General features: G+C 41.9%; 1 protein-coding gene and 1 long non-coding RNA gene across 31 annotated transcripts in view; one reads left to right on the forward strand and one right to left on the reverse strand.

The window, feature by feature from the left end:
- C2CD3 (C2 domain containing 3 centriole elongation regulator) overlaps window positions 1-27,251 on the forward strand; it is a 153,061-nt gene that overhangs the window by 111,398 nt on the left and 14,412 nt on the right. For 13 of the 30 annotated variants that reach the window (XR_007404620.1, XR_007404624.1, XR_007404625.1 and 10 more), the window contains 6 exons: window positions 221-354; window positions 6,650-6,811; window positions 10,997-11,214; window positions 14,495-15,410; window positions 16,308-16,376; window positions 19,982-20,050. Coding sequence is in view for 19 of the 30 variants with exons in the window: in XM_035703821.2 (XP_035559714.2) it covers window positions 221-354; window positions 6,650-6,811; window positions 10,997-11,214; window positions 14,495-15,410; window positions 16,308-16,376; window positions 19,982-20,050 (1,568 nt within the window). In the remaining 11 variants the exon portion in view is untranslated. Of the gene's footprint in view, window positions 1-220; window positions 355-6,649; window positions 6,812-10,996; window positions 11,215-14,166; window positions 14,337-14,494; window positions 15,421-16,307; window positions 16,377-19,309; window positions 19,501-19,938; window positions 20,051-20,908; window positions 20,987-27,251 lie in introns of those variants that run through there. The other 17 variants (XR_004807750.2, XR_007404626.1, XM_049098875.1 and 14 more) reach the window with 8 other exon arrangements.
- LOC112667442 (uncharacterized) overlaps window positions 1-27,251 on the reverse strand; it is a 59,830-nt gene that overhangs the window by 22,001 nt on the left and 10,578 nt on the right. The window contains exons 6-7 of the long non-coding RNA XR_003141133.3: window positions 23,701-25,836; window positions 23,362-23,431 (exon numbers count right to left, since the gene is read on the reverse strand). This is a non-coding gene — a long non-coding RNA (uncharacterized LOC112667442). The remainder of the gene's footprint in view (window positions 1-23,361; window positions 23,432-23,700; window positions 25,837-27,251) is intronic.

Below are 27,251 nucleotides of genomic sequence, written 5' to 3' on the forward strand. Positions count from 1 at the left end.
ATAATAATAGTACCTACCTCATAAGATTATTTTGAATCTTAAATGAAAAAAATGCATATAAATTGCTTATTGCAGCATTCAAGACAGAAAATACTCAGCAAATTATATTTATCTACATATAATAAATTTTTTAAACACAAATTTACAAATGTATTTATACTGCTTTGTTCCAAAAGGATTTGTGGTGACAGGTATACCATTTTTCTCATTATTTCTACAGATCCCAATATATAGCTCCTTTTCCTTCCCTGCCTCTGATATATATGCTGCATTCCCCAGCTGCATTGCAAAATGGACCCCAGAACAACTTATTCACACCTCATCAAAGGAACTTGATTTCTCCTCTCCTGAGAGGTGAGTGAATTTTTGATAAGAAGAAATAGAGAGTTGTACGTCTGCTAACTGGCTTGTCATTTCTCTCTTTCCTTTATTGGAGGAAGAAACTAGAGACAGGGAAAGAGCTTTGATCTCCTGTTACAACCCCTGGGAACTCCAGGATTCTATGAAAACATTTTTTTTTATATATATAAGATAGGAAACTAGAACTTTTACTGCTATCAAAAGGGTAGCTTCTGTGGAAAGAACACTTATCTCTTTTCCTCAAAGGCTTTTAACTTTTATCCCTAAAATCAGTAATCAGCTGTCTGAGATCTTTCCCTTTCCAAATATAGGAACCAGGATATTTTATAAAAAGCAACTGGCCCATCCAATTGCTTCCCCATGCCAACCATGGACATGCATATGGATATCAGGGCTAGAACATATTCCATTCTCTCAAAAGGCAAGGTCTAGGAATAACATTGCTACTTTCACCCCACTTCCTTCCAGGCCCTAGTGCCATTTGTCATCCCCCTGCCTCCACCATTCTTTCCTGTGTCTATCTCTCTACTTCAGGAATAAGGTAAAGGATCTTCCCCTACCACAGCCATTCCTACAGCAGCAATTATGAGTAGTCCAGAAAGACACTCTCTATACCACTTAGCCACTCAAAGGCCCATTTCAACGCTCTGTAGCTCTTTACTTGCTTACCACATGAAAAATGCCTCTGCCCTCCGCATAAAGGGATCCCATGTGTCTGCCAAATCCTAGATCACAGGCTAAAATAGTTGTTCTGTTATCTATTTTATGGGTGTTACTTTGACCATAGCCAATCCATGACACATGGGTAGGATAGGGTACTGGTACAAGGATAGAAATATAGGTTGATAATGAAGACACTATTTAGTAATTGTAAAAGTTAAGTTTAGTGGTTTGGTTTTTGTCCACATAAAAATGTCCCTGTTCCAGGGGCACCCAGGTGCCTTCAGCTCCAGTCATGATGCTAGAGTCCTGGGATCAAGCCCCACATTGGGCTCTGTGCTTAGTGGGGAGCCTGCTTCTTCCTCTCTGTCTGCCCTTCTCCCTCATTCATGTTCTCTGTCTCTGTCTCTCTCTCTCTCTCTCAAATAAATAAATAAAATCTTTAAAATATATATATCCCTGTTCCCACTTCAGAAGGACCATATCAAAATGACATTCTGATCCAGCTAGCCATCTAAGGCTAACCAAATTGTGGTATATTCATATAATGAAATGACACTCAAAAACTTTGCAAAAGGCAATACTGATATACAACAAAAAAACCTCAAAATAATTATGTTGAGAGAGAAGCTAGACAAAAGAGGGTCCCGTGTATCTGATTCCATTTATATAAAATTCTAGAAAATTCATACTAATCTATAGTGACAGAAAGCAAATCAGTAATTGTCTAGGGATAAGAGAAGATGAATAGAACAAGAAAAGGGAGGAATTATGAAGAACAAGAAGAAACTTTTAAGGGTGATAGATATGTACATAATCTTAATGTTTTAATGGCTTCTTTAGATGTGCACATACGTCAAAACTCAATATTGTGGCACAAAATTATGCTATAATTAGACCAAATAGTTTTGGTACTTCTCCAATAAAGGGTTATTTGGTCAATAATTTTTCAGTCACAATAAAAAATTATAACGCAAAGAAATACCTCATATTGTATACTTTAAATATGTGAAATTTATTATAAATTGATATACCTCAGTAAAGTAGTTTTCAGACATTTCTACTGCAGAAGCCTTTTATACTCTTAAAAATTATTGATGACCTCAAAGAGGTTTATTTAGGTAAGTTGTACCTATTTTTACCATATTAGAAATTTAAACTGAGGGCAGCTCTGGTGGTGCAGCAGTTTAGCACCGCCTGCAGCCTGGGGTGTGATCCTGGAGACCCGGGATCAAGTCCCACATCAGGCTGATCAAGTCCCACATCGGGCTCCCTGCATGGAGCCTGCTTCTCCCTCTGCCTGTGTCTCTGCCTCTCTCTCTCTCTGTCTGTCTGTCTCTCTCTCTGAATGAATACATAAAATCTTAATTTTTTTTTAATTTTTTTTAATTTTTATTTATTTATGATAGTCACAGAGAGAGAGAGAGAGAGGCAGAGACACAGGCAGAGGGAGAAGCAGGCTCCATGCACCGGGAGCCTGACGTGGGATTTGATCCCGGGTCTCCAGGATCGCGCCCTGGGCCAAAGGCAGGCGCTAAACCACTGCGCCACCCAGGGATCCCAATTTTTTTTTTAATTTACTCTCTCTCTCTCTCTCTGAATGAATACATAAAATCTTAATTTTTTTTTAATTTAAACGGAGAACATTTTTTTCAAGTTTTATTTATTGCTTTCAGAGAGAGAGGGAGAGAGCATGTACGAGTGGGGAGAGAGGCAGAGGGAGAAAATCCTCCAGCAGACGACTCCCCTCTGAGTGCGGAGCTCCACACAGGGTCAATCTCACAACCCTGAAATCACAACCTGAGCTGAAATCAAGAGTCAGATATTTAATCAGCTGAGCCCCCAGCACCTCTAAACTGAGAACATTTTAAAATATAATCACAAAATCAGTTTATCTGTACATCAACAGTGAATAAACCAAAATGAAATTGAGAAAGCAATTACATTTACAATAGCATCAAAAAGAATAAAATGCTTAAAAATAAATGTAAGTGAAAAAGACCAAAACTTATTCTCTGAAAACTACAAAACATTGTTGAAAGAAATTAAAGAAATTCTAAATAAATGGAAGGACATCCCACGTTCACAGATTGCAAAACTTAATATGGCCTAATTCCCCAAAACAGTCTGTAAACTCAACACACTTTCTATCATAATCCCTGCTTGATTTTCATGAAAATGGGCCAGCTCGTCCAAAAATTCATATGGAAATTCAGAGGACACAGAATAGGCAGAAGAATGAAGAAGAAATGCCTAATTTCAAAACTTAACACAAAGCTACAGTAAACAGTACAGTGTGCTACTGGTATAAGGAAAAGAATGTGTATTCAAGTGCATATGGAATATTCTCCATAATAAATCACATATTAGGCCACAAAACAAGTCTCAACAAATTTTAAAAGATTGAAATCATATATATCTTTTCTGACCACAACACTATGAAACTAGAAGTCAACCACAAGAAAAAATCCGGAAAGAGTACAAAATAACATGCTGCTAAACAATGAATGGGTCAACCAAGAAATCAAAGAAGAAATCAAAAAGTATGTGGAGAGAAATGAAAATGAAAACACAATGGTCCAAAATCTTTGATGCAACAAAAGCTGTTCTAGAATGGACATTGATAGCAATACAGGCCTCCCTCAAAACAAGAAAAATCTCAAAAAACCTAACCTTGCACCTAAAGGAGCTCGAAGGGGACACCTGGGTGCTCAGAGGTTGAGCGTCTGCCTTCGGCTCAGGGTGTAATCCCAGGATACTGGGATCAGGTTCCTGACTGGGAGCTTACTTCTCCCTCTGCCTATGTCTCTGCTTCTCTCTGTGTGTTTCCCATGAATAAATAAGTAAAATCTTTAAAAATAAATTAAATTAATTAATTAATTAAATAATCTAAATACATAAATAAATAAATGAGCTCTAAAAAGAAGAAAAAACACAGCCCAAAACCAGCAGAAGGAAGGAAATAATAAAAATTACAGCAGAAATAATTGACATTGAAACTTAAAAAAAAAAAAAAAAAAAAACAATAGAACTGATTAGTGAAACCAGGAGCTATTTCTTTGAAAAAAATAAAAAATCAACAGAATTGATAAACCTCTAGCCAGACTCATCCAAAAAAGAGAAAGGACTCAAACAATATCACAAATGAAAGAGGAGAAATAATAACCAACACCACAGAAATACAAGCAATTATAAGAAAATATTATGAAGGGACACATGGGGGCAGCCCGGGTGGCTCAGTGGTTTAGTGTTGCCCTTAGCCCAGGGCCTGATCCTGGAGACCTGGGATTGAGTCCCACGTCAGGCTCCCTGCATGGAGCCTGCTTCTCCTTCTGCCTGTGTCTCTGCCTCTCTCTCTCTCTCTTTTCTCTCTCTCTCTCTCTCTCTCTGTGTGTGTCTCTCATGAATAAATAAATAAAATCTTAAAAAAAAAAAGCGTACAACTCTTGATCTCAGCTCAGGTCTTGATCTCATGGTCATGAGTTCAAGCCTCACATTGGACTCCACACTGGGCATGGAGCCTACGTAAAAAATAAAAAGAAGGGAAAAGAAATAAAAGGCATTGAATGTTCATATATTGGAAGAATAAATATCGTTAAAATGTTTATACTACCCAAAGCAATCTACACATTTAATGCAGTCCCTATCAAAACACCAACAGCATTTTTCACAGAACTGGAACAAACAATCCTAAAATTTTTATGGAACCATAAGAGACCTGAAAAGCCAAAGCAGTCTTGAAAAAGAAAAGCAAAGCTGAAAGCATCACAGTTCTGGACCTTCAAGTTATATTACAATCTGTAGTAATCAAAACAGTATGGTACTGGCACAAAAATAGACACATAGGTGAGTGGAACAGAGTAGAAAACCCAGACACAAACCCACAGTTATATGGTCAGTTAATCTGTAACAAAGGCAAGAATATGCAATGGGAAAAAAAGCAGTCTTTTCAACAAATGGTGTTGGGAAAACTGGACAGTAACATGCAAAGAATGAAACTGGACCACTTTCTTACACCATACACAAAAATAAACTCAAAATAGATTAAAGACCTAAATGTGGACCTGAAACCATAAAAATCCTTGAAGAGAGAACAAGCAGTAATAATTTCTCTGACATCAGCTATAGCAACATCTTTCTATATATGTCCACTGAGGCAAGGGAAACAAAAGCAAAAATAAACTGTTGGGATTACATCAAAATAAAATCTTGGGGATCCCTGGGTGGCTCAGTGGTTAAGCACCTGCCTTCAGTTCAGGGCATGATTCTGGAGTCCCGGGATCGAGTCCCACGTCAGGCTCCCTGCATGGGGCCTGCTTCTCCCTCTGCCTGTGTCTCTGCCTCTCTCTCTGTCTCTGTCTCTCTCTCTCTCTGTGTCTCTCATGAATAAATAAAATCTTTTTTAAAAATAAATAAAATAAAATCTGCACAGCAAAGGAAACAACCAACAAAACTAAAAGACAGCCTACTGAATGGGAGAAGACATTTGCAAATGACATACAATAAAGGGTTAATATCTAGAATATACAAAGAATTTATACAACTCAACACTCAAGAAAACAAAAACTTCAGTTAAAAAATGAGCAGAAGGCATGAACAGACACTTCTCCAAAGACTTGCAGGTGGCCAACAGACACATGAAAAGATGCTCAACATCACTCATCATCAGGGAAATGCAATCAAAACCATAATGAGATATTACCTCACACTGTCAGAATGGCTAAATCAACAGCACAAGAAACAAATATTGGCAAGGATGTGGAGAAAAAGAACCCTCGTGCACTGTTGGTGGGATTGCAAACTGGTGCAGCCACTATAGAAGACAACGTGGAGGCTCCTCAAAAGTTAAAAATAGAACTACCCTATGATCAAGGAATCGCACTACTGGCTATTTCCCCCAAAGAATACAAAAACACTAAATCAAAGGGCAAATACCCCATGTTTATTGCAGCATTTATATACAAATAGGCAAACTATGGAACCTGCCCAAGTGTCCATTGATAGACGAATGGATAAAGATACGGGGTTGTGTATGTATATATACACACACAATGGAATATGATTCATCCATTAAAAAGAATGAAATCTTGCCAGTTGGAACAATATGGATGGATCTAGAGTATATAATGCTAAGCAAAATAAGTCAGAGAAAGACGAAATAACGTATTTCACTCCTATGTGGACTTTAAGAAGCAAACAAAGCAAAGGGGAAAAGAAAGAGACAAACCAAGGAGCAGACTCTTAACTATAGAGAACAGATGGTCACCAGAGGGGAGGTGGGTGGAAGTGTGGGTGAGATAGGTGATGGGGAGTAAGAGTACACTTATCTTGATAAGCACTGAATAATGTATGCTATATCACTCTTATACACCTGTAACTAATATAACACTGTATTTTAACTGCACTGGAATTAAAATTTTAAAAGAGAGAAAAATAAAGGAGAGTGGGTAAAACTGAAGGCAAGATTATTTGGAAAATAGTTGTAATCTAAGCAAGAATTCATGAAGCCAGCACTATGGTAATGGGGATGGATTTGCAGTACCATGTTAGGAGCGTTATTGGTTGATCATCATATTAGGGGTTTTCTCATTGGTTCGGAATTTATTTTGGCCCCATTTATTTCTGACAGAAATAGTGCCACAAGAAGTCAGGCATTACGTCATGAAGAGCATGTGCAGAATATCCGCCGATTTCATGAATCCCTGCAGCAGGGAGAGGCAGTTTTGCCACGTGATGACAAACTGACCACACTGCCTTTGTCCTCCCGTACTTCCATTCTGACTTCTCTCAGGTAAGGCCCTGTGCTGGGAAAAGACACAGGAAACCATAGTGAAGCGAGCACAAGGTAAAATGGCCAGTGGCAACCTGCAGTACTGCCCTTCTACCAGCTACCACTGCCCTGGGAGGTTGAGGGGGCTTTTGTCTATGTAAGTGTTGAGCTGGACCCTGGAACCTCTCAGGATTCCTCATAGGTAAATCTTTTTCAACCTTGGGGCCTTCCGTTCCTTCACAGGTTTCTATTACTGATCCACCTATTAACACAGGAACTTGAGGTTATCCACCAAACTTAATAACCACCCTCACATCTATACTGCTTCATATCTACTTTAAATTTACAGAACCTCATCCTGCCCACCATCTTTCTTCACACAACCACTGAATTCTTCCAGACCAGCATCTGTCCTATTAATGTTCCCCTGTCTCTTTCTTAATTTAGTCAGCATCTGAGCCAGAGAAGCACTGTGAGAATTGAAGGGGCCGTTGTAGATCATGTGAGTTAGCCCCTGGGTTATCTAGTAAGAAGTGTGGTGCTGTGAAAAGGTTTTAGGTTCCAATCCTGGCTCTGCCATTCCTAGAGGAGGAGATAGCCTGTTGCCAGATAATTATAATGATGTGGGATAAGAGCTGCAGATTTTGAGAGGAAGCTCAAGGCTGTGTTCCTCAACCATAACTTCAGAGAAGTCAGTTGAAGGAAATGACTGAATAAAAGGCTGGCTGATGTTTAAGAAAATCACTATAACCATCAGTTACTGGTTTCAGTTGACGATATATAATGGTTTACTGATGTCATTGTCCATGCCTACAAATAATTTATTTTTGAATAAAAAGACATTTGTACATTCCTGATAACTGAGTGCAAGAGCCATGTACCAATGTACTGCTTTCAACTTAAATCACTGAGGCATTTTTACTACTATTCTATTAAAATCAGGATTTTAGTGTTTGCCATCACCAGATGAAAAGTTAAGCAGCCTTTCTGTGGAGAGTAAGAATAATTGTGTACAAAGTAGAAAAAATATCCAATTATGTGACAACCTTTGTGTAATAAAAATTTGTTTAAAATTAAAAAAAAAAAAAAAAGATCTGCAGATTTTCTGGCCAAGGGTAGATGGAAGAATGAGGAACATTCTAAGTTGGTCATGGGAAGCTTTAAAGAAGTCACACTTGAACTGGTCTTTGAAGGAGCAGGTCAACAAACATGAAGGACATTCTATGCAGAAAACATGCTAAGACCCAGAGGCATGAAACATCACATCAAGTTTGATGGAATACTAGCAATACACTTAGGCTGCAGCCAAGCCTAAGATGCAAAGAGCAGAGGGCCTAGTGTTGGGCATCTAACTCTTGGTTTTGACTCAGGTCATGATCTCTTGGATTATGGGATGGAGCCCCCCATGTTCAGGCTCCGCGCAGGTAGGGAGGCTGCTTGAGATTTTCTTGAGATCCTCAAGATGCCCCTCACCCCACTCACATGTGCTGCCTCTCTCTCTCTCTCTCTCTCTCTCTCTCTCTCTCACTCAGAAATATGAATGGATGGATGGATGATGTAAAAAGAGCAGGGCAAATTCTATAGGGTCATCTTATATGAGCCTTAAATTTCAGCTAAGAGTTTGGACTTTTAGAACAAATGATTCTCAAGTGAATAGCGATGGGCGAGGGGAGGAAGAGTGTGTAAAGTTTGAGGAAAAAATATTTGACAGATTTTATATTTGGAAAAAACTAACTTATCACTTGTTTTCATAAAGCAAAGTCAGAAAAGAATTGGCAAAATATTTTTTATTGGTGGGACATGGGTTGTTCAAACTTTTATATTACAAGGAAGTGGTATGTTAAGATTCTCATTTTGATTCTCAGCTAGAGACTGGAGGCCATTTAAGTAAAACCATTAACAGTGTGGCCGCATTTTATTGGGTCATTCACAAAACATATTTTAGAATTCACTGAGAAAAGAGAGAAACTCTTCCTGCATCCTAGAGCAGTTTCTCTCAGTGTCAACCTTATTGACATTTAGGCCAGATATTTTGTTGTAGGGGGCCTGTCATATGCATTATAGGATATTTAGCATCCTTAGCCTCTATCCACTGAATACCAGAAGCACCCCTCCCCTGATTGTGACAACCAAAAATGTCCCCACACATTGCCAAAAGATATCTTGGGGCCAAATTGCCAGGCTGTGTAAACCACTGCCTTAGACCACTGGTTCTCAAAATTTAGAATGTATCAGAATCACATGAAGAGCTTGTTAAAAACATCTGTTGCTGGACCCACCCCTACAGTTTCTGATTCAGTAGGTCTAGGATAGTGCCTGAACATTGGCATTTCTACTAAGTTCTCAGATGATGCTGATGCTGCTACACCATAACCAGGTTTTTAAAACTGCTGGTAGATGAATTCCCTACCAAATGAAGATAAACAAGATACCAATTTTGCATTACTTCCTTGGGTTCACAGAGCCCTAAAATAGTGCTTCATTTGAATCACAGCAATCCTCTGAGGCCTACAGAGCAAATATTAGTAAACATTTTCACAGATGAAGGAAGGGCACCTGGGTGGCTCAGTTGGTTCAGCGTCTGCCTTCGGCTCAGGTCATGATCTCGGGGTCCTGGGATTGAGCCCCGCCCCGCATTGTGCTCCCTGCTCAGTGGGAAGCCTGCTTTCCCTTCTCCCTCTGCCCCTTACCCCTGCTCATGCTCACACTCTCTCTCTCTCTCTCTCTCTCTCTCTCGCTCTCAAATAAATAAATAAATCTAAAAAAATTAAAAACCTCTTCACAGATGAGAAAATTGCAGCTTCGTGTTAATAGGTTCTATATCCAGAATCTCTGACACGGCCAGTTGGTTTTGCATATTTTCTTAAGTTTTGCCAAGTTTACAGTTGTTTGCATGTTCCTGCTACAGGTGGCATGTGGCATATACCCAGATGTAGACACCTATGTAAATCCACTGTGATTTGAGAGAGTCATGGTTTCTATTGACAGATTAAGGATCAGCTCTGTGTACTCTCATGTAATTAGATTTGACTGTAGAACATACAGACTGTTCCTAACAAAAGGAGAGAAAAACTGAGTTTACTTCACAGGTATTAAGAGTCCATGTTGTACCAGTTGTACCAGGCACACTGAGTGTACCAGAGAAGTAGAGAAATTTGAGATACTGTCTTCCATTACCAAATGCTCATGGCCTAGTTTGGGAAACTGACACATAATGAGAAAACTAAGCAGAAATCTAAGACAAAATGTTGATGGAGATGCCAAGAGTAAAGGAGTTTAAGAGAGAGGTCATCCAATGACTTGGGTTGATAGAGTTTTGAAAAGGAGAAATATTAAGAGAGAGAGAGATATGAGTACTTTAAAAGTAGCACAGGGACACAGCAAGGGGAGTAGCTTAAAATAAGGTTCCAGCATTCAGAGGTATGAGGCAGAAATGAACCCAGTTGGGGGAGGGCCCATCTATTATCATGGAGAAAGCACAGTAGATACAAAGGAATCAGCGCAGAGCTTACAGTACATCAAGGGAAACAGATGTGATTGAAGCATACAGAACTGTGGAGCACAAAGGGGGACCTCTTAAACCAATTTAGAAGGATCCCTGGGTGGCGCAGCAGTTTGGCGCCTGCCTTTGGCCCAGGGCGCGATCCTGGAGACCCGGGATCGAATCCCACGTCGGGCTCCCGGTGCATGGAGCCTGCTTCTCCCTCTGCCTGTGTCTCTGCCTCTCTCTCTCTCTCTCTCTCTCTCTCTCTCTCTCTGTGACTATCATAAATAAAAAAATAAAAAAAAACCAATTTAGAGGTTCAGGGAAGACTTGCTAGAAGAGGTCACTTACTTGAAGGATCGGGAATGGTTATGAGTTAGCAAAGGTCAGTGTTAGTCCAGAGTAAGGCCTTCCTCCTTCAAGAGTAAGAGGATATGAAGACTAGACCTGAATGGTAACCAAGAATGTGGGGTTTTTGCTGGACATCAGAAGAGAAATCTCAGTAGCCAGAGGAAAGGAGGGGAAAGTTGTCCCCAGCAGCAGGATTATAGTCAAGTAAAGGATGAATTAGTGGATTGGAGAGGGTAGGGTCCTAGTGTTAATAGACCAAGTGAGAAATACTAATTCCTAGCTCAAGCAGTAGAATGCCAAGGAAATGTAAAAGATGCTTGTAAAGCCAGTGAATAACCATTTTGTCCTCTTTTCCCTTTCTTTTTTTATAGGAAGAATCTGAATGAGTTAGATCAGATCCAGCAGTACTTCAGTCAGAAGCTCAGCAAGCCTTTACTTCCCCTCAGTCCTCAGACTCATACCATTTCACAGTATCAGGAGAGCCAGAAGGACCATCTTGGACCCAAAGACAGCAGCCTAGACCCTGAGAGCCAGTGCATCCTGGAGAAATCCAATAACCTGGTGTTGCAAGTCAGCTCCTTAATCACGGGTATGGCTCAGGGCCCCTTTTATTGAGGAGTTATGGTCGCTGGGTGCCTATTCAAAAACCATTTGAATGTCTGCCCTCAGACAAGCCCCTATGACAAATAGAGACCAACAGCTTTCACTATCTTATTTACTGTCTTCCTTTTGAAAGGATAGATTCAGGAGCATGGCACAGGAACATGTGAAGTGGAAAGAGCATTGAACTGAGAGACTGGAGACCTAAGTCAGGTCATTGGTGGTTTTCTGGCACAGGCTTACTATTTAACACCACTTACCCTTTCCCTTCTTGAGGTTTCCTCAAAAAAAAAAAAAAAAAAGTGAGAGCAGATTAGGTAAGTTCAGTAGCAGTTCTTGAATTGTGCCACTCTGTTTTCAGGAAAAAATCAACTACGGACATATTCAAAATTGTAATTCTCAGAAGGCAGAAGTCTGAATTTTTAGCAGGTACCTCAGATGACTCTAGATGTTGGTGTTCCACAGTCAACCCTTTGAAAAATCGCTTAAAGCAGTGGTCCTCAGTTTGGCTGCATATTGGAGTTTTTGAGGGAACTTTTCAAAATCCAGATGCCCAGGCTGTACCATCAGTTAGTTGCAATAGGATTTCCGAAGGTGGGACCCAGGCATCAGTGTTTTTCATAACTCCCCATGTAATTCCACTGAGCAGCCCAGACAGGCACTGCTGTAGAACAAGTATTTCTCAAACTTGCCTGAGCATAAAAATCACCAGAGTCCTGCTTCATTATATTGAATCAGAGTGTAGGGGTGGTAAGACCTGAGAACTACTATATCAGGCACAGTTTGGAGAATTGTGAGAAATCAATTAGACCAGTACCTCTAGTCATCACTTGGGTGTCATTTTGTTCAAGCAAAAGATGTATATTGTACACAAGGATGAATAAGTTCAGTTTTCTCTGTTTAAAGGGGAAAGAAGCCACCATGATTGATACTAGGTACAAACCTTCTTCCTATCCTCTCTCCCAGAGAGCTGACCAGTTGGTAGCTAGGGCTCCAAAGGTACATGCTGTATTTGGCTTCTTCTTCTTTTTTTTTTTTTTTTTTAAGATTTTATTTATTCATGAAAGACATAGAGAGAGCGCAAGAGGCAGAGACAGAGGCAGAGGGAGAAGCAGGCTCCACGCAGGGAGCCCGACACAGGACTCAATCCCAGGCCTCCAAGATCAGGGCTTGGGCCGAAGGCGACGATAAACCACTGAGCCACCCGGGCTGCCCCCTATATTTGGCTTCTACTTGCTTGAAAATATTCAGTCATCTATTTATTGAGCACAACTATGCCAGGCACTTTGTGTTACTAGTTCCAGGAGGATAAAGTGGTGGACAAGACAGGAATTGTCTTTGCTTTTCTCAAGCGTACATTCTATAGTCAACTGAAGAAACTGCTTTGAGGTAGAGGTAAAGCAAATAGGGAACCCTTTAAATCAGTATATTAAAAGAGGAGAGAGAAGAGAGTGAAAGAGAAGAAAACAGTTTAAATAAATAAACTCCCCCAGCCTCCATCACATCTCAGTACACTTTTGAAGAAGTCATTAGACAAATAGATAAGAGTAACGCTTGACAGTAAGTTACTAAGTGGGGATCTCATTTATGCTACATCTATATACCAAGTCCTTTACTGGGCCCTAAAAATGCAACATGAATCAGACACATGGTCTCTGCCTTTGAGAAGCTCACAAGTCTGATGGGGGAAACACACACAATAACATCTTAAGTGCTTCCTTCTAGAACAATACTATAGAGCCATCTCATCCAGCTGATGCACCTGAGAAGGCTTCCTGGAGGAGGTTATAGTAGAGCAGGGCCTTGAAGGATGGGCTGATTTATAAAAAGCAAAAAGAATGTTCCAAGACAGAAAGGATAGTTCAGGCCAAGAGATCAGGATTAATTAACCTGCTTCCTGGTTCCTGTTCCTGTTTGCAGGTAGGGATGTTCCATTTTCATACATCTATATTCCTCTTTGAAACTTGAAAATTGTTAATGTATTAAATTTAACCAGTACCTCCTATAGGCTGAAGACTCCATTACATGTTATGAGGGAGATGTGACTCCACACTCCAGGAGTCATATTTGCCTCCCAATTCATAACTTTCTTTTCTTAAATAACCATGCAAACAAGCCATTTACTAGGCCTGTTTATTAACTTATTCCCTCCCATTTAATTGCAAAACAATTTGAAGTGACTGGTAGCTTCCATTTATTGTTTTGTTTTGTTTTGTTTTAAAGATTTTATTTATTTATTCATGAGAAACAGAGAGACAGAGACACAGGCAGAGGGAGAAGCAGGCTCCATGCAGGGAGCCCGACGTGAGACTCGATCCTGGGTCTCCAGGATCACACCCTGGGCTGCAGGCGTCGCTAAACCACTGTGCCACCAGGGCTGCCCCATTTATTGTTTATACATGTGCCATACCACATACAGCCATTTATCTCATGTATTCTTTACCATAACCCTGTGCAAAGGATGGTGCTAATCACATTTTAAAGATAAACAGGTTCAGGGACACCTGGGTGGCTCAGCGGTTGAGCATCTGCCTTTGGCTCAGGGTGTGATCAAGTCCTACATTGGGCTCCCTACGAGGAGCCTGCCTCTCACTCTGTCTATGTCTCTGCCTCTCTCTGTGTGTCTCTCATTAATAACTAAATAAAATCTTTAAAAAAATAAAAATAAAAAATAAATAAAGATAAACAGGTTCAGAGAGGATAGTTTACTCATGACCACAGTCGATAAGTGACAGTAGAGATTTGAACCCATGACTGACCAACTCCAAAAGTCTCTGCTCTTTCCACATACCATGCTGCCTACATTTTATCTGTAAACCTCCCCTCCCTTACCATCTGGGTGATAGATTACTTGCTTTTATTTTCCAAGTAAGATATATAGTTCTAATAACTGTCATCAAATACATAAATAAGTAGATTCTCATTTTGATTTTTAATATAGGTAATTACTGAAGTAAATGGAAGCATGAACATGCCCACCAGGACTCCTAACTCCCAAGAATTCCTGAGCATGAGCAGATAGTCTCTGAAAGCATTTCCACAGATGTAACTACAACTATAAACAGATAGATTTTGGTCCTCTGATGTTAGAATAAAGTGCTAGAAATTGTATTGCCTTGAATATAGTTTCACTGACTCGGGTGGACTAACTATCTTTAAGATTTGTTCAAAATCTGATTGTAAGAATACATCCGAATCTAGAGCCTAGCATGGGAAATTGAATGGTGTGTGCCTACTTTGTAGTAAGAGTGATATCTGTTGCTATTCAGATCTGCAGACTATCACCAGGAATTCTCAAGCATCTTTGAGTTCTCATCGAGCCAGGAGTAGAAGTGAAGAGGTTCACACCCTACCAGATGCTCAGGATACTGTGGCCATGCAGGAACGAAGCACAACTCCAGACCTGCCATTGGCAAGACCTCCGGATGAGGGCAGAAACTCCCCAACTCCCCTTACTCTTGAGGAGACTTCAGGCAGAAGAGGAGTGCTCCATGAATCCCTGGGGTACACAGTACCCATTACAAGGATGCAGAGCAGTGAGGAAACTGAGGCAGGCCCAGCCTACAGTGATGAGGACTATGAAGAAGACATCATTGAGCCCAGGACCCTCAATGACATCACCACTGTGACAGACAAAACTAGCCCTTGGTCCAGTTTCATGTCAGACACAAATGAGATCAGCCTTCAGCCTGATAAGGTATATAGGGAAGACCCCTCTAGTCCTTCAAAGCCTTTCCCCAGAGAGGAGCTAAAGGGCAAGAGTAGCCCTCTCTCCAGCGCAGGAAGAGGGGTCAACCCCCACCTGCTTAGGCAGGATTCTCCTAGCCAAAGTCTTATTGCTTATGAGGTCAAAGCCTCTCATGCCAGGGATGGAGAGCCTGCTTCAGCGAACCCTCAGGTCATCACACCAGTGACGCCCTCAGGAGCCCAAGAGAGCAACGCCTCTGTTGGATTGAGCTCACCAAGAGCAGATCAGGACCAGGAGCCCAAGCCAGAGGCCCAAACTGAGAATGAAGCTGCCTCCAGTGAACTAAGTGACTCTGCTGATAGCTTCGAGAAATTCCCTCTCCACTTACCCTCCCAGAGCAGAAAGGAAAGTCATCGGGAGCTACTCATCAACTGCCCTGACATCAGGCAGAAGCAGGCAACATCTGGATCAGAAGTGTCCACAAGGCAGAGCCTCCTGTATCCTTTGGTATTTCCCATATTTCCCACAAGTAGTCCCTTAAGCCATTTCTAGGCATTTTGGATGCTGGCACTTAGGCTAGCCTGGTGTGTGAGTGTGAGCAGTGGCCTCCCTCATGTAATGCACTGGAATATATAGGAAGTCCCTTCCTTCAGAAGACTTGCCCATGCTAATAAGGTGCTGTGATGCTATTAACACCCACCGTCTGAAGCATCATGCTTTGAATTGGGTTTAAGTGCTAGTAGCACATTCATTAGCATAGCCCCACATGATTTACTGGATCAATCTATTGGGTATTTTACACTTGAAGGCAGAGTTCTGGATGTAAGGAATGAGACCTTTAATCGCAGGTGAAATAGAAGTAGGGGGTGCAGAGAGGGGAAAGGAGAGTAAATGCTCACTGACTGAGCATTTACTATGTGCCAGGCACTTCACATACCTAAGTCTTGAAGGTCGGTATCATCATTTCTATTTTGCATGTAGGGCAACTGAGGCTCAAAGAGTGATCTGCCTAACAGTTTTTTTAGAAAAAAAACAATGAGAGAGAAAGTGGACACAGTTGAAATGCACTTGCCCAATTCGCCCCACCCCCAAAATGGCAGTGTTAATGGGGGGAAGGGACACCTGACATTCCCCCTCTTCCTGCTTTGAAGCATAGATGGACATGTAATGAGAAAAAGAAACCAGCTAGGACCATCGACAGCCCTCACATCTGTTGCCTAACTGGCTGATCAGATCAGCTCACCTGACATCCCAACAGCAAGCAGGAGTTACTGTGCAGCTGCTGGTGAAGGAGTCTGTTTTACTGAAGAGGCCAGGGGGCCTGTTTGTGACCCTTGCAGACTCAGCTTCTTATTACTTGTGTGACATCAGATCTATAATTTAACCCTTCTGAGCCTCAGATTCTTCACCTGTAAAGTGGAGGCAGTTGCCCACCTTACCCTACCAGACTGTACATGCCCCAGGTAAGTCAGGGACCTTGTTTTATTCTGTGTCCCTGGAACCAGACATTGCACAGAGAAGGGATTAGTAAATCTAGATTGAATAGAACTATCATAATTTCACAGAATTCTTGAGAAAATCCAATCAAATTGATTCTTGAGGAAATTAAGTGAGGTGGAAACATTTTTACTCACTACACAAATGTGATTCGTGTTGCAGGGCAGAGAGAAACTAAAAGGTAGGGGTGAGGGATCAGGAGACCGAAACCATGGAATGGCTAGAGGGGGAGCACTGGAAGCACACTGCCTGCAGCAGAGATCCTTCCTGCCTCACTAATCCTGGCTTCTGATATTGTTGCCTTTACAGGCAATTTAGTCATGCTCAGAATGTATGTCTGTGCTGGAGCAGTCACATGTGCCCAGATCCTAAGGGCAATGCTCTAATTCAGACCTTGCCAAGTATTCGTTCTTCAAAAAAATGGGTATTGCCAGGCTGTGTGCTGCTACTGAAGATTTAAATTAGACCTTACCTCAAGAAGTTCCCCTTTTTTTTTTTAAGAGTTTATTCATTTATTCATGAGAGACACACACACAGAGAGAGAGGGAGGGAGGCAGAGACACAGGCAGAAGGAGAAGCAGGCTCCACGCAGGGAACCCGATGTGGGACTCGATCCCAGGAGTCCAGGATCACGCCCTGGGCCTAAGGCAGGTGCTCAACTGCTCAGCTACCCAGGGATCCCCAAGAAGTTCCCATTATGAAGCAGGGACAGGCAACGATACAGTTTATTGTTTTATATATTTTTTTAATTTTATTTATTTATTCATGAGAGACCCACAGAGAGAGAGAGAGGCAGAGACAGGCAGAGGGAGAAGCAGGCTCCACGCAGGGAGCCTGATGTGGGACTTGATCCTGGGTCTCCAGGATCATGCCCTGGGCTGAAGGCGGCACTAAATGGCTGAGCCACCCAGGCTGCCCCAGTTTATCATTTTAATTGCTGTGATGAAACATGGACAGAATGCTAGGGAGCAAGAGGAAAAAGCTGCTGTAACACTGTTTAGAGGTATCCCAGCAAGAGAGACCATAGAACTGGACCTCAAAGATGAATAGCATTCTGTAGGTAGAGATGAGAAAAAGTTCTAGTCATAGTGAATTGTGTTTGCAGAGGCATAGCCATGTGAAAGAGCCTGGCCTGTGGGCAGCAGTTTACTCTGGTTAGAGCCCAGGGGTATGTGGGATGGCAAGGCAGGGCTACATCTTAAAGAGCCTTTTATGCCTGGCTAATGTGCTTGGACTCTAAACTTCAGGGTCCTTATCTTTAAGATAGAGGTACTAATAGTACTTCTCTTGTGGGGTGACTGAAAAATCAATCAACAGTATGAACTACCTAGCAAAGTGCCTGGTACCTAGTGTTCAGTAAATGATAACTGGTAAGCAAGAGTGTGATTGGTCATATTTACATATTAGAAGTCATAAATGCCTTGTAGAGGGTGGATTATGGATTAGATGAGGGGAGACCAGAAGCAAGGAGACGAGGTAGGAAACTTGCAATAATAATAAAAGGTGAAGAAATGTGACCCAAAACAGACTGCTTTATGATGAAGTGGAAGGGCATAGATTTGAAAGAATTAGCCACAGGAAAGAGAAAGAAGGAAATATAAAGTATGACTTAGAGATTTCTGTCACAGGTTGCTAGGTAAGTGAAGTCACTGACTGGATAGGGAACAGCACATAAAGATAGACAGTTTTGGGGGAAGGTACAGATTTCCATTTGGACATGTGTGCCTGTGAGACATCCAAGAGGAGGCCAACTATAAAGGTGGGGTGTCTCTGGAAACAGATCAGGGCAGTGGGAAGAACCTCAAAAGGGAGAACCACACACACAAGATGGAGCTCTAAGGATCACCAGCAGGCTTCAGAACAAGACATGGCCACAAAAGGTGGAGAAGAGCTGGGCAGAGGTGGAAAAGCAGGAGGGAGGCAACGTGGGAGCAGAATTTCAGGGAATAGTGGACAATGCTCTGACACTTCAGACAGGTCCAGTAAAATGTAGACTGGTTGGTGGCTTTAGCATTAAGGAGGGCAGTGCAGACGTGGGAACGGAAGGCAGACTTCAGTGGGGGGAGGGAACCAGAGTAGTAAACACAACAAGAATAGGCAACTTTTTCCCATTAAGCAGAGAAATAAGAATAGCTGACATTTAATGAGCACTTGATGTGTCAGGCATCATTCTAAGCACTTGCGTGTATAGAGTCCTGTAATCCTCAAAGGTACTGTTATTATATCTACTTTACAGGTGAAGAAATGGGTGCAAAAAATGAATTTTCCCAAAGTTACCGTCTAAAAAGTGACAAGTTACTGTGGGAGCAGTAAGGCAGGAGGTGATAGGTTGAGAGGGGGAGCTTAGTGCTTCAGACACACCTGTGACACCTCATAGCAAATCTTCCCCACAGCATCAGCTAACTGGCACAGTTCCCAGGAGTCAGAGCAGCAACAGCAACTAGGTCCTTCTTCACTTGGGCCTCTGAAGAAGGCTTAGGTAAAAGGGTCCTTCTCCAACATCTCCAACTCCAACACCACCTCTCTAGAAAAATCAAGGACTTGAACCAAAACAGGAAATGATGCATTTCATTTATTCAGTAGATACTTACTGAACACTTACTGTAATCCCAGGTACTCTGCTAGGTGACAGGAATATGACTATGAAAAAGATATCAATCATCTCTACTCTCCTGGAGTTCAAAGTCTAGCATGGAAGAGCAGTGATAAACCGATTTGAACCAGAATCCTATTTAGCTTATTGAATAGAAACAAAATTAAAACATCAAAATAGTCTCCTCCCAAACAGAATCAGTGCTTTGAATGAACAAATAAATATTTTTGGAACACTGTGTTCTCAGCACAGTACTGGGTATGTCAGGATACAGAGAAGTACAGGATGTGGTACTTGCCTTCCTAGGGTTCAGATATAGACTAGGTGGACCAGCTATTCCTACAGACAGCGCCTCATGTGTTGAGTCCTCATTCCTGGATGTTGGCAGAGAACAGCTGGGAGGACAAGCCCTCCTTCAGTGCCAGGCATCTTCCTCCAGCCTGAGACACTGCCTTTGGAGCCACCTTCTCACCCTGACCCTGTCTGACTTCTGACAGGTCAGTTTTGGGTCAGCAGGCCCTCAGCAAGTGTCACTGAAATGTTGCTACCTATCAGCATCATGCAGGGCTCTGGGAAGTAGTGAGGTAAATGAAGGAAACTACACTGTCCCTGCTGAGACAAATTGAGAGTCGTAGCAGAGTAAAACAAGTGTTAGCCTATGTTGCAGACTCTGGGGAAGAAGTCACCATAGGGCTGACGCTAGGAGAGGCTTTTAAGAGGAGAAAGGATTTTAACTGACCCTTGCAGAAAGTATAGACAGCAGTTTGTTAGAGTTGGGCAGGGTCTTCCAAGCAGAAGGCACCACTGGAGCAGAGGATTCCTGGGCAAGAATAAGCTGGACAAAATGAGTCAGGGTGACTAAGCCCAATGGAGATGCCAGTCTGGCAAAGGAGGGGGGGATTTCTAGGTATCTGTGCCCCTTAACTACCATATAGGCCGGAGTCCATTGTGGTGCCCAACTTCTTTTTGCCTCCCCAGCAATTGGAGGCCTCCTTGCGGATGCTCTCACTCTCTACAACTTTGCCACCACGAGCCACAACAGATGAGGTAAGATCAGCTGGCTGGCTCCCTCCTAGAGTCTTCGTCTCGTCCATGAAAGCATGGGCAGAATGTAGAGCTGCCCTGGGCCAGCTTCCTGAAAAGGCGGCAGCAGTGGTCACTCCAAATTTGTGCCGAGCACATTCTGGAGACCTAGCAGTATACCAGGAGTTCACCTAGGGGTGAACTAGGCACAAAATGAAGAGTAAGTGTGTTAAGAGCAGGGCATCATCAGCTAAGACAATATGCAGAAGAAACAGTGCAGAAACATTAAAAGTAGGACTTGGCCAAGAAATGAATACTGAGTGCTGTGGGAGCACCACTAAGCCAAGGTGGGCATGAGCAGAGAAAGGAAGCTTCAAATGGGAGATGCAGCCTCAGCACACAGTGGCTGATGAGTAAGGTCTGGAAGAGAAAAGTATCAGGGATATACCCACTTGTGTCACTATTCATCATTCAGCTGAGCTAGGTGGTTACAGATCCCAGCTCTCCTCCTCCTGCCTTGGCACAGCACCAGACCTTTCTTACAAGTGGCAAGAAAGCAATAATCTCTACTTCCATAATCATTCAGCATATATTTACAGAGTACCTATCCTGTGTCAGGCAATGTGCTAGGTTCTGAGCATACAATAGTAAATAAGACAGATTCCCTGTCTTTACGGAACACAAACAGTAAACAAAAAATATTTACAGGTTGTGATGAGTAACCAGATGTTCTGTTAAAGAACAGGTCTCTCTGAGAGGGCAGTGTTTAAGCTGAAAGATGATGCTCATGGTGGTGCTTGCTGGGCACTGTTCAAAGTACCTTGTATTAACTCTTTACATTTCAGCAACCTAATGATGTATATACTTTATCCCTATTTTAAGATGAAGAAACGGGATCCCTGGGTGGCTCAGTGGTTTGGCGCCTGCCTTCGGCCCGGGGCATGATCCTGGAGTCCCAGGATCGAGTCCCATGTCGGGCTCTCTGCATGGAACCTGCTTCCGCCTCCACCTATGCCTCTACCTCTCTCTCTGTGTGTGTCTCTCAGGAATAAATAAAATCTTTTAAAAAAAAAAAAAAAGAAGAAGAAACTGAGGCACAAAGAGGTTAAGTATTTTGCTGCAAGCAGGTGTTAAGTGACAGAGCCAAGATAGGAACCTAAGCAGTCTGGTTTCAAAATCTGTGTTCTTAACTACTGAGAAGGAACCAGCCATGTAAGAACTTGGAGATGAATATTCCAGGCAGAGAAAACAGCAAATGCAAAGGCCCTGAGGCTAAAAGAGTTTGGCATAATCTGACACAGAGCCATTGGCACTGGAACATAAAGAAGCTGGAGGGCCCAGGGCACACAGGACATGTAACCATGAAATAGTTTAGATTTTATTCTAAATGAAAGGATATTCTTTGAAGTCTGTTAAGCAGGGGAGTGAGCTTCATTTTAAATTTTGAAGAATTCACCCACGGTGCTCAATAGAATCGGCTGTCAGATTTTGCAGCATGATGGTCATAGGTGATCTTGAAAGAGTAATTACAGTAATGTGGAGAAAAGAACCGTAATAGTACCTATGTGCCAGGCACTTGTTCTAAATCCTAGGGGTGAACTGGACACAAAGCCCTTGCAACTTTTAAAAAAGCAAGATCATTTCAGAGAATAATACATGCTATGAACAAAATATATTAATTTATCAATTGTAATAGCAAACTCATGTTTAATGCTTATTATGCACCAGACATTAAGTATTTTCAGTGTAAACTCATTTAATTCTCCCAACAACCAATGAGATATCGTTACCTCATTTCATAGAAAGGAAAACTGAAGCTCAGAGGTTTTTTTTTTTTTTTTTAAGATTTAAAAATTTTTTTTTTAATTTTAGAGAGAGTAGGAACAAGAGAGAAAGCACGAGCTGGGGGTGGGGGATAGAGAAAGAAGCAGACTCCCCACTGAGCAGGGAGCCCAACACGACATTTAATCCCAGGACTCTGGGATCATGACCTGAGCTGAAGGCAGATGCTTAACTGACTGAGCCATTCAGGCAGCCCTCTCAGAATTTCCATATAAACAATCAGATATTATTCAATTTTACATAGAAACTAAGACACATAACTATTAAGTCACTTGCCCAGGGTCTCCCAAACAGTAAGTGATTTAAAACATATGACTTCAGACTCTATGCTTTCTATTTCACCATTTTAAAATCATGACCCTTTACTACTTTTCTAGCCCATTTGCCTTTATATGGGCTTCATTTTGCAATGAACATTTAAACATTTTTTATGCTTTTTTAAAGCCTATTTTGATGACCAATGGGATCAGTCCAGAAACCTCTTGAGAGCCTGGGGATATAGTCCTAAAGAAAAGCCGTCAGATATCTAATCCTTTTACTAATGTTCCTTCCCCCTCTCCCTCAACTTCTCTAGCACCATTTTCAGGACATCTCATTTATTTGGCACATGGATCAATCTAAGTTCTCACACATCTCCGTTTTTATCAGATCTGTAAATCCTTTCCTAGAGGAGGAAAGATGCCAGCCCCCACCCAGGAGCTCTGCATTTTTGTGGCCTTTATTCCTACTCTGGTTTGTAGTTTCTGACTCCTCTCCTTCCTCTTGCATGTCCCATACATACCCATCAGCATTTATGCTAGAGACACAGGCCTCTATCCAGGTACCAGGCAGAAGCTTGAGCGAGACACCCATGAGGTGAAATACTAAATCTGCTACTAAGTACTTGAGGGATCTTGAACAAGTGACTTGACCTTTCCGGGTTTCTGTTTCCTTATAAGTAACATCAGGCTAAAATAATTCTTAGCTAATAGAACAATGGCAAGAATTAGTCTAGAGGAAGAAAGTAGACCCTGTTAGTTCCTGTTCCCTCTTCCCCACCTAGCAAAGTGGGTGAAATGTCAGTGAATCACGTCCCATAGGAAGGGAGTCTGTGAGCCACTTATCATGCAGAACTGCTGTTCCTACTTTTGTGCTTCTGCCTTCATGATGTGCCAACTCCCAGAGGAATTTACTGTCTTTGATCTGTTAAATCTAAGACACAAGTATGGATGAAGAAGAAATAAGAATTTCAGCTTCAATTAAAGGGCAAGTCTAGTTTTGAGAAGATAAGTCTCATATACTTTTTAGCCACTTTTCTTTCTTACAGAAAAACTCCGTTGTTTGTCTGCTGTTCTCAGGGCCACCTCTCTCCTCAGGACTTCATTCTGGGTGCTAGTTAGGGTAACTGATCATCACAGTTCACCCCAAACTGTCCCATTTCAGCACTGAAAGTCCCAGGACCCAGAAAACCTTAGGAGGTTGATCATCCCCACTAGCAATGACCCTCTGATTACCTGATGCATTCATACCAGCATATTTTCTGAGTCTGTGCTCTTGCCTGGCTGCTACTCCGTTCTGGATAACCTAGGAATCAAATCAAGTGTGTGTTTAAGACACTAGCAAGTAAAGGCCCCAAAACTTAAGAAAAAAATTAAGAATTACACGTATTTTTTAAATCATGGAATAAGTCAGAATTTTGATTGACTTTGTTATGTTTATGGCTTATTTTAGATCTAATTGTGAATTATATTTGGGCAGGAGCACCATAATCTTCTTAGCTTATGGTCTTGGAAGGTCTTAAAAGTGGCCTCACTTTGAAGAATTTAAGACCAAAACCAGATATTTGTATTTACCCACATATTGTTTCTGACACTCTTCATTCCTTTTTCACATCCTGATTTCATGCCAGGATCATTTCCCTTCAACACAAAACTTCCTTTAGAATTCCATGTATTGCAGACCTGCGGATGACAGCTTCAATTGTCCGAAAATATCTTCATTTTGCCTTTATTTTTCCAGGATATTTTTTTCAACTGGATATAGAATTCCAACTTGAATTTTGTTTGTTTTAGCATTTTAGAGCTATCAATCCACATTCCGACTTAACATTGTTTCTGTTGAGAAGCAGCCATTGTTCCTATTGTTGCCTCAAATGTAATATGACTTTTATTTTCTGTCTGCTTTTAAGATTGTCTCTTTTTCAACAGTCTGCCTACAATGTTCATAGTTGTGGAAGCAGGGGTAGAATAGGGGAGGAAGAGCACATAGGTCTCTTCAACAGTGTTAGCAGTATTTTAGTCCTTAGGTTTGATTCTGTTGACCTTAAAAAACAAAAGAGGCAGTTATTTTACCAGCTAAAGGAGTTTATTCTGGAACAGCAGAGGAATTGCAATTTTGGGACAAGCAAACTGTGGCAAAACAGACAAGTCTGAAGAACAGAGAGGGGCTTGCTTTTATAAGGGGAAAGGAGGGAGCTGGGATGGGCTTTTCTGCTGAGTTCTCCATGGCTAGGTTGTTGCTAGGCAAGGAGAAATTCTCTATTTTTTCCTTCTGGGGTATGTATGTAACATAAGCTTCCTGTTGAATGTTAGGTCTGCTTCTTAGTACCAGTGGTCATGTGTGAGAACTCCCCCTTCAGGGCTTCCTGAATGTTTGTGGGGTTTTTTGGGTTTTTTAATATTTATTTATTTGTGAGAAAGACAGAGAGGGAGAGAGAGAGGCAGAGACACAGGCAGAGGGAGAAGCAGGCTCCATGCAGGGAGCCCAGTGTGGGACTGTATCTCAGGTCTCCAGGATCAGGCCCTGGGCTGAAGGCAGCGCTAAGCTGCTGAGCCACCCGGGTTCCCCCTGAATCTATTTTAAATGGAGTTTCCTTTATTTTCACAGTTGGATTGGGTTGGGGGTTCACGGATGTTTATTTCTCTTATGCTTTATAATTCACATATGTTACATAGTTTCTTTGGTATGTTACATAATGCAATCACAAAACTGTATGTAGTTAAATTTTTAAAAGTGATTAAATGGTGCCAAAATGGAGATACCAACTTCCTTCCATAAATCTGGCTGTGAATATGGAGCAGGGAAATACGATAGTGACCAGGGTAGCATAGGAGATAAAGGGAAGATTTTTGGTTTGGTTTTGTTTAATATGGGAATGACTACAGCTTTCTTTATGGGAATGCGATGATCCCATAGAGAAAAGGAGAATGGGAAGATGCAGGAGAGGGAGAGAGAAAAGAAAGGCTGGTCCTTGAGTCAGAGAGGGCCTAAGATCCAGGCACGTGTGGAGGTAGCCTTTTGAGAGGAAAAAGAAAACTCACTCTGAAGCATGAAGGAAGATGGAGAAGATGGATGCTAAAGCAAGGATTAGATTAGCATTAGAAATGTGGTAGGGATGCCTGGATGGGTCAGTGGTTAAGCATCTACCTTTGGCCCAGGACGTGATCATGGAGTCCAGGATGAAGTCCCACATCAGGCTCCCTGTGTGGAGCCTGCTTCTCTCTCTGCCTGTGTCTCTGCCTCTCTCTGTGTGTCTCTCATGAATAAATAAAATCATTTAAAAAAAAATTGGGGGGGAATCCCTGGTGGCTCAGAGGTTTGGCGCCTTGACATTAGTCAAGTCTTCTGATCTTTCTGAGTCTGTTTCCTCATCTGTCACATGGAGTTACCAGGCCTCACAGGGAGGTTGTAGAATACCAGGTGCCACACAGATAGGGTATAGAGGCCAGCCCTTAGCTCTCCTACTTGTGACTGCTTCATCCTCAGTTGTCACCTCTTGAAGGAGAGAAGGAAGATGGGTGGCCGGTTTAGCAGGACTGCTGCACAGCCAGCCAGCGGCAATTTCATATTACTTGTGATTCAATCAAGTTCTGCTGCCTTTGCTTTCTCTTAACTCTCCTGAGCAGGTACCTCTTCACTGGGACAGTTGCCTGGGTTTATTGAAAGTTACTTCTGATTCTGTTTGCTTAGCAGCTTATGGGCAAACATTCCTAAAGGGGAAGAAAGAGGTAGAAGATGAGACAGCAGTATTTTACATGTTGTTTTCTCCAGGTTTCTGTTCTCTACGCTTGTAGATATTTCTTTGGGGAACTCTCAAGCTACTCCAAGTACTTGAGTTTTTATTTCCAGTTTGATGACTGTCAAATCCTTATCTTCAGTCTAGACTTCCTTCCCATGCTGCAGATACATGTGGATCCAGCTGCATCCTAGCCATCTTTTCCTTGATGTGTTACAGTTTATTATGTCCAAAACTTGAGTTTGTCACCTTCCTTTGCACACCCCCTCTGCCACCTGCATTCCTTATCTGTATAAACTCTGCCCTCATCGTGTGGATACAGAGGTGTCAGAAGCATACGTGTCATCTTTCCCTCCTCTTGCTCCTTTGTCCCCCATGCCCCAGAGCCCATCTGTTACCAAGGCCTGTTAATTCTGTCTGCTAAATATCTTTTGCATCCACTCACTTCTCACCGTCCTATCATCTAGTCTTAATCATCTCCCTCATGATTCCTTCTAACTAGTCTCACTCATGTCCATGCTTTCCCACCCTGGAAAGGAGAGCAACTCTTCAGGGTTGCCCAAAAAAGAAAAGTTTTGTTTTGTTTTGTTTTTAATTTAAAACCCATATTCCTAAACCACTTATCAAATCTGAGTGCCCAATTATCTGACTTCTCAGCAGCATATAACATAGTTGATTTCTGTCCTTTAAGCACTTTCTTCACTTGTTTCGAAGGCATCAGTTCCTCTTGGCTCTCTGCCCCCCTCCTGGCTGCTCCTACTCAGCTGCCTTTGCTGGTTCTTCCTTATATCCCCTACTTGTTAATAAAAGAGTAATCCAGGGCATAGTCTTTAGACTTCTCCATTTACATTTGCTTTCTAGATGACCTCATCTGATCTCAGAACTTTAAATCCCCTCTACATGCTGACGACTTGTTATCTTAGCTCAGAGTTTTGTAAACTCTAGGCTAGTGTGTCCAGCTGCCTACTCAACAGCTCCTCTCCGATATCTAACAGATACTTCAAATTAACACTTACTTCACAATTTATTCCTCATTGCTGTTCCTCAGTCTTCAGACATCTCAGTTAATGGACACTGTGTCCTTCTAGTTCTGTGGTTTAAACCAAAACCCTTGGAATCCACCCCCTCCGATGCCTCTGTTTCTAGTCCACCAAGAAATTCTGACAGCTCTATCTTTAAAATATATCCAAATCTATTTATCACCACTCCAGCCATTACCACCCTAATCTAAACCACCATCAGTTACCTCTTGCCTAGATTATTACAAGGATCTCTGTGCTTGCCTCTCTGCTTCTGCCTTTGTGCCTGGCAATCCATTCCCTGTACAGCATCTGTTAGTTGACCTTTTAAGATGTTGAATAAATCATGTGATTTCTCTGCCTGGAACCT

The sequence above is a fragment of the Canis lupus genome, chromosome 21 (genome assembly GCF_003254725.2).
Source record: "Canis lupus dingo isolate Sandy chromosome 21, ASM325472v2, whole genome shotgun sequence".
Lineage (NCBI taxonomy): Eukaryota > Metazoa > Chordata > Mammalia > Carnivora > Canidae > Canis > Canis lupus.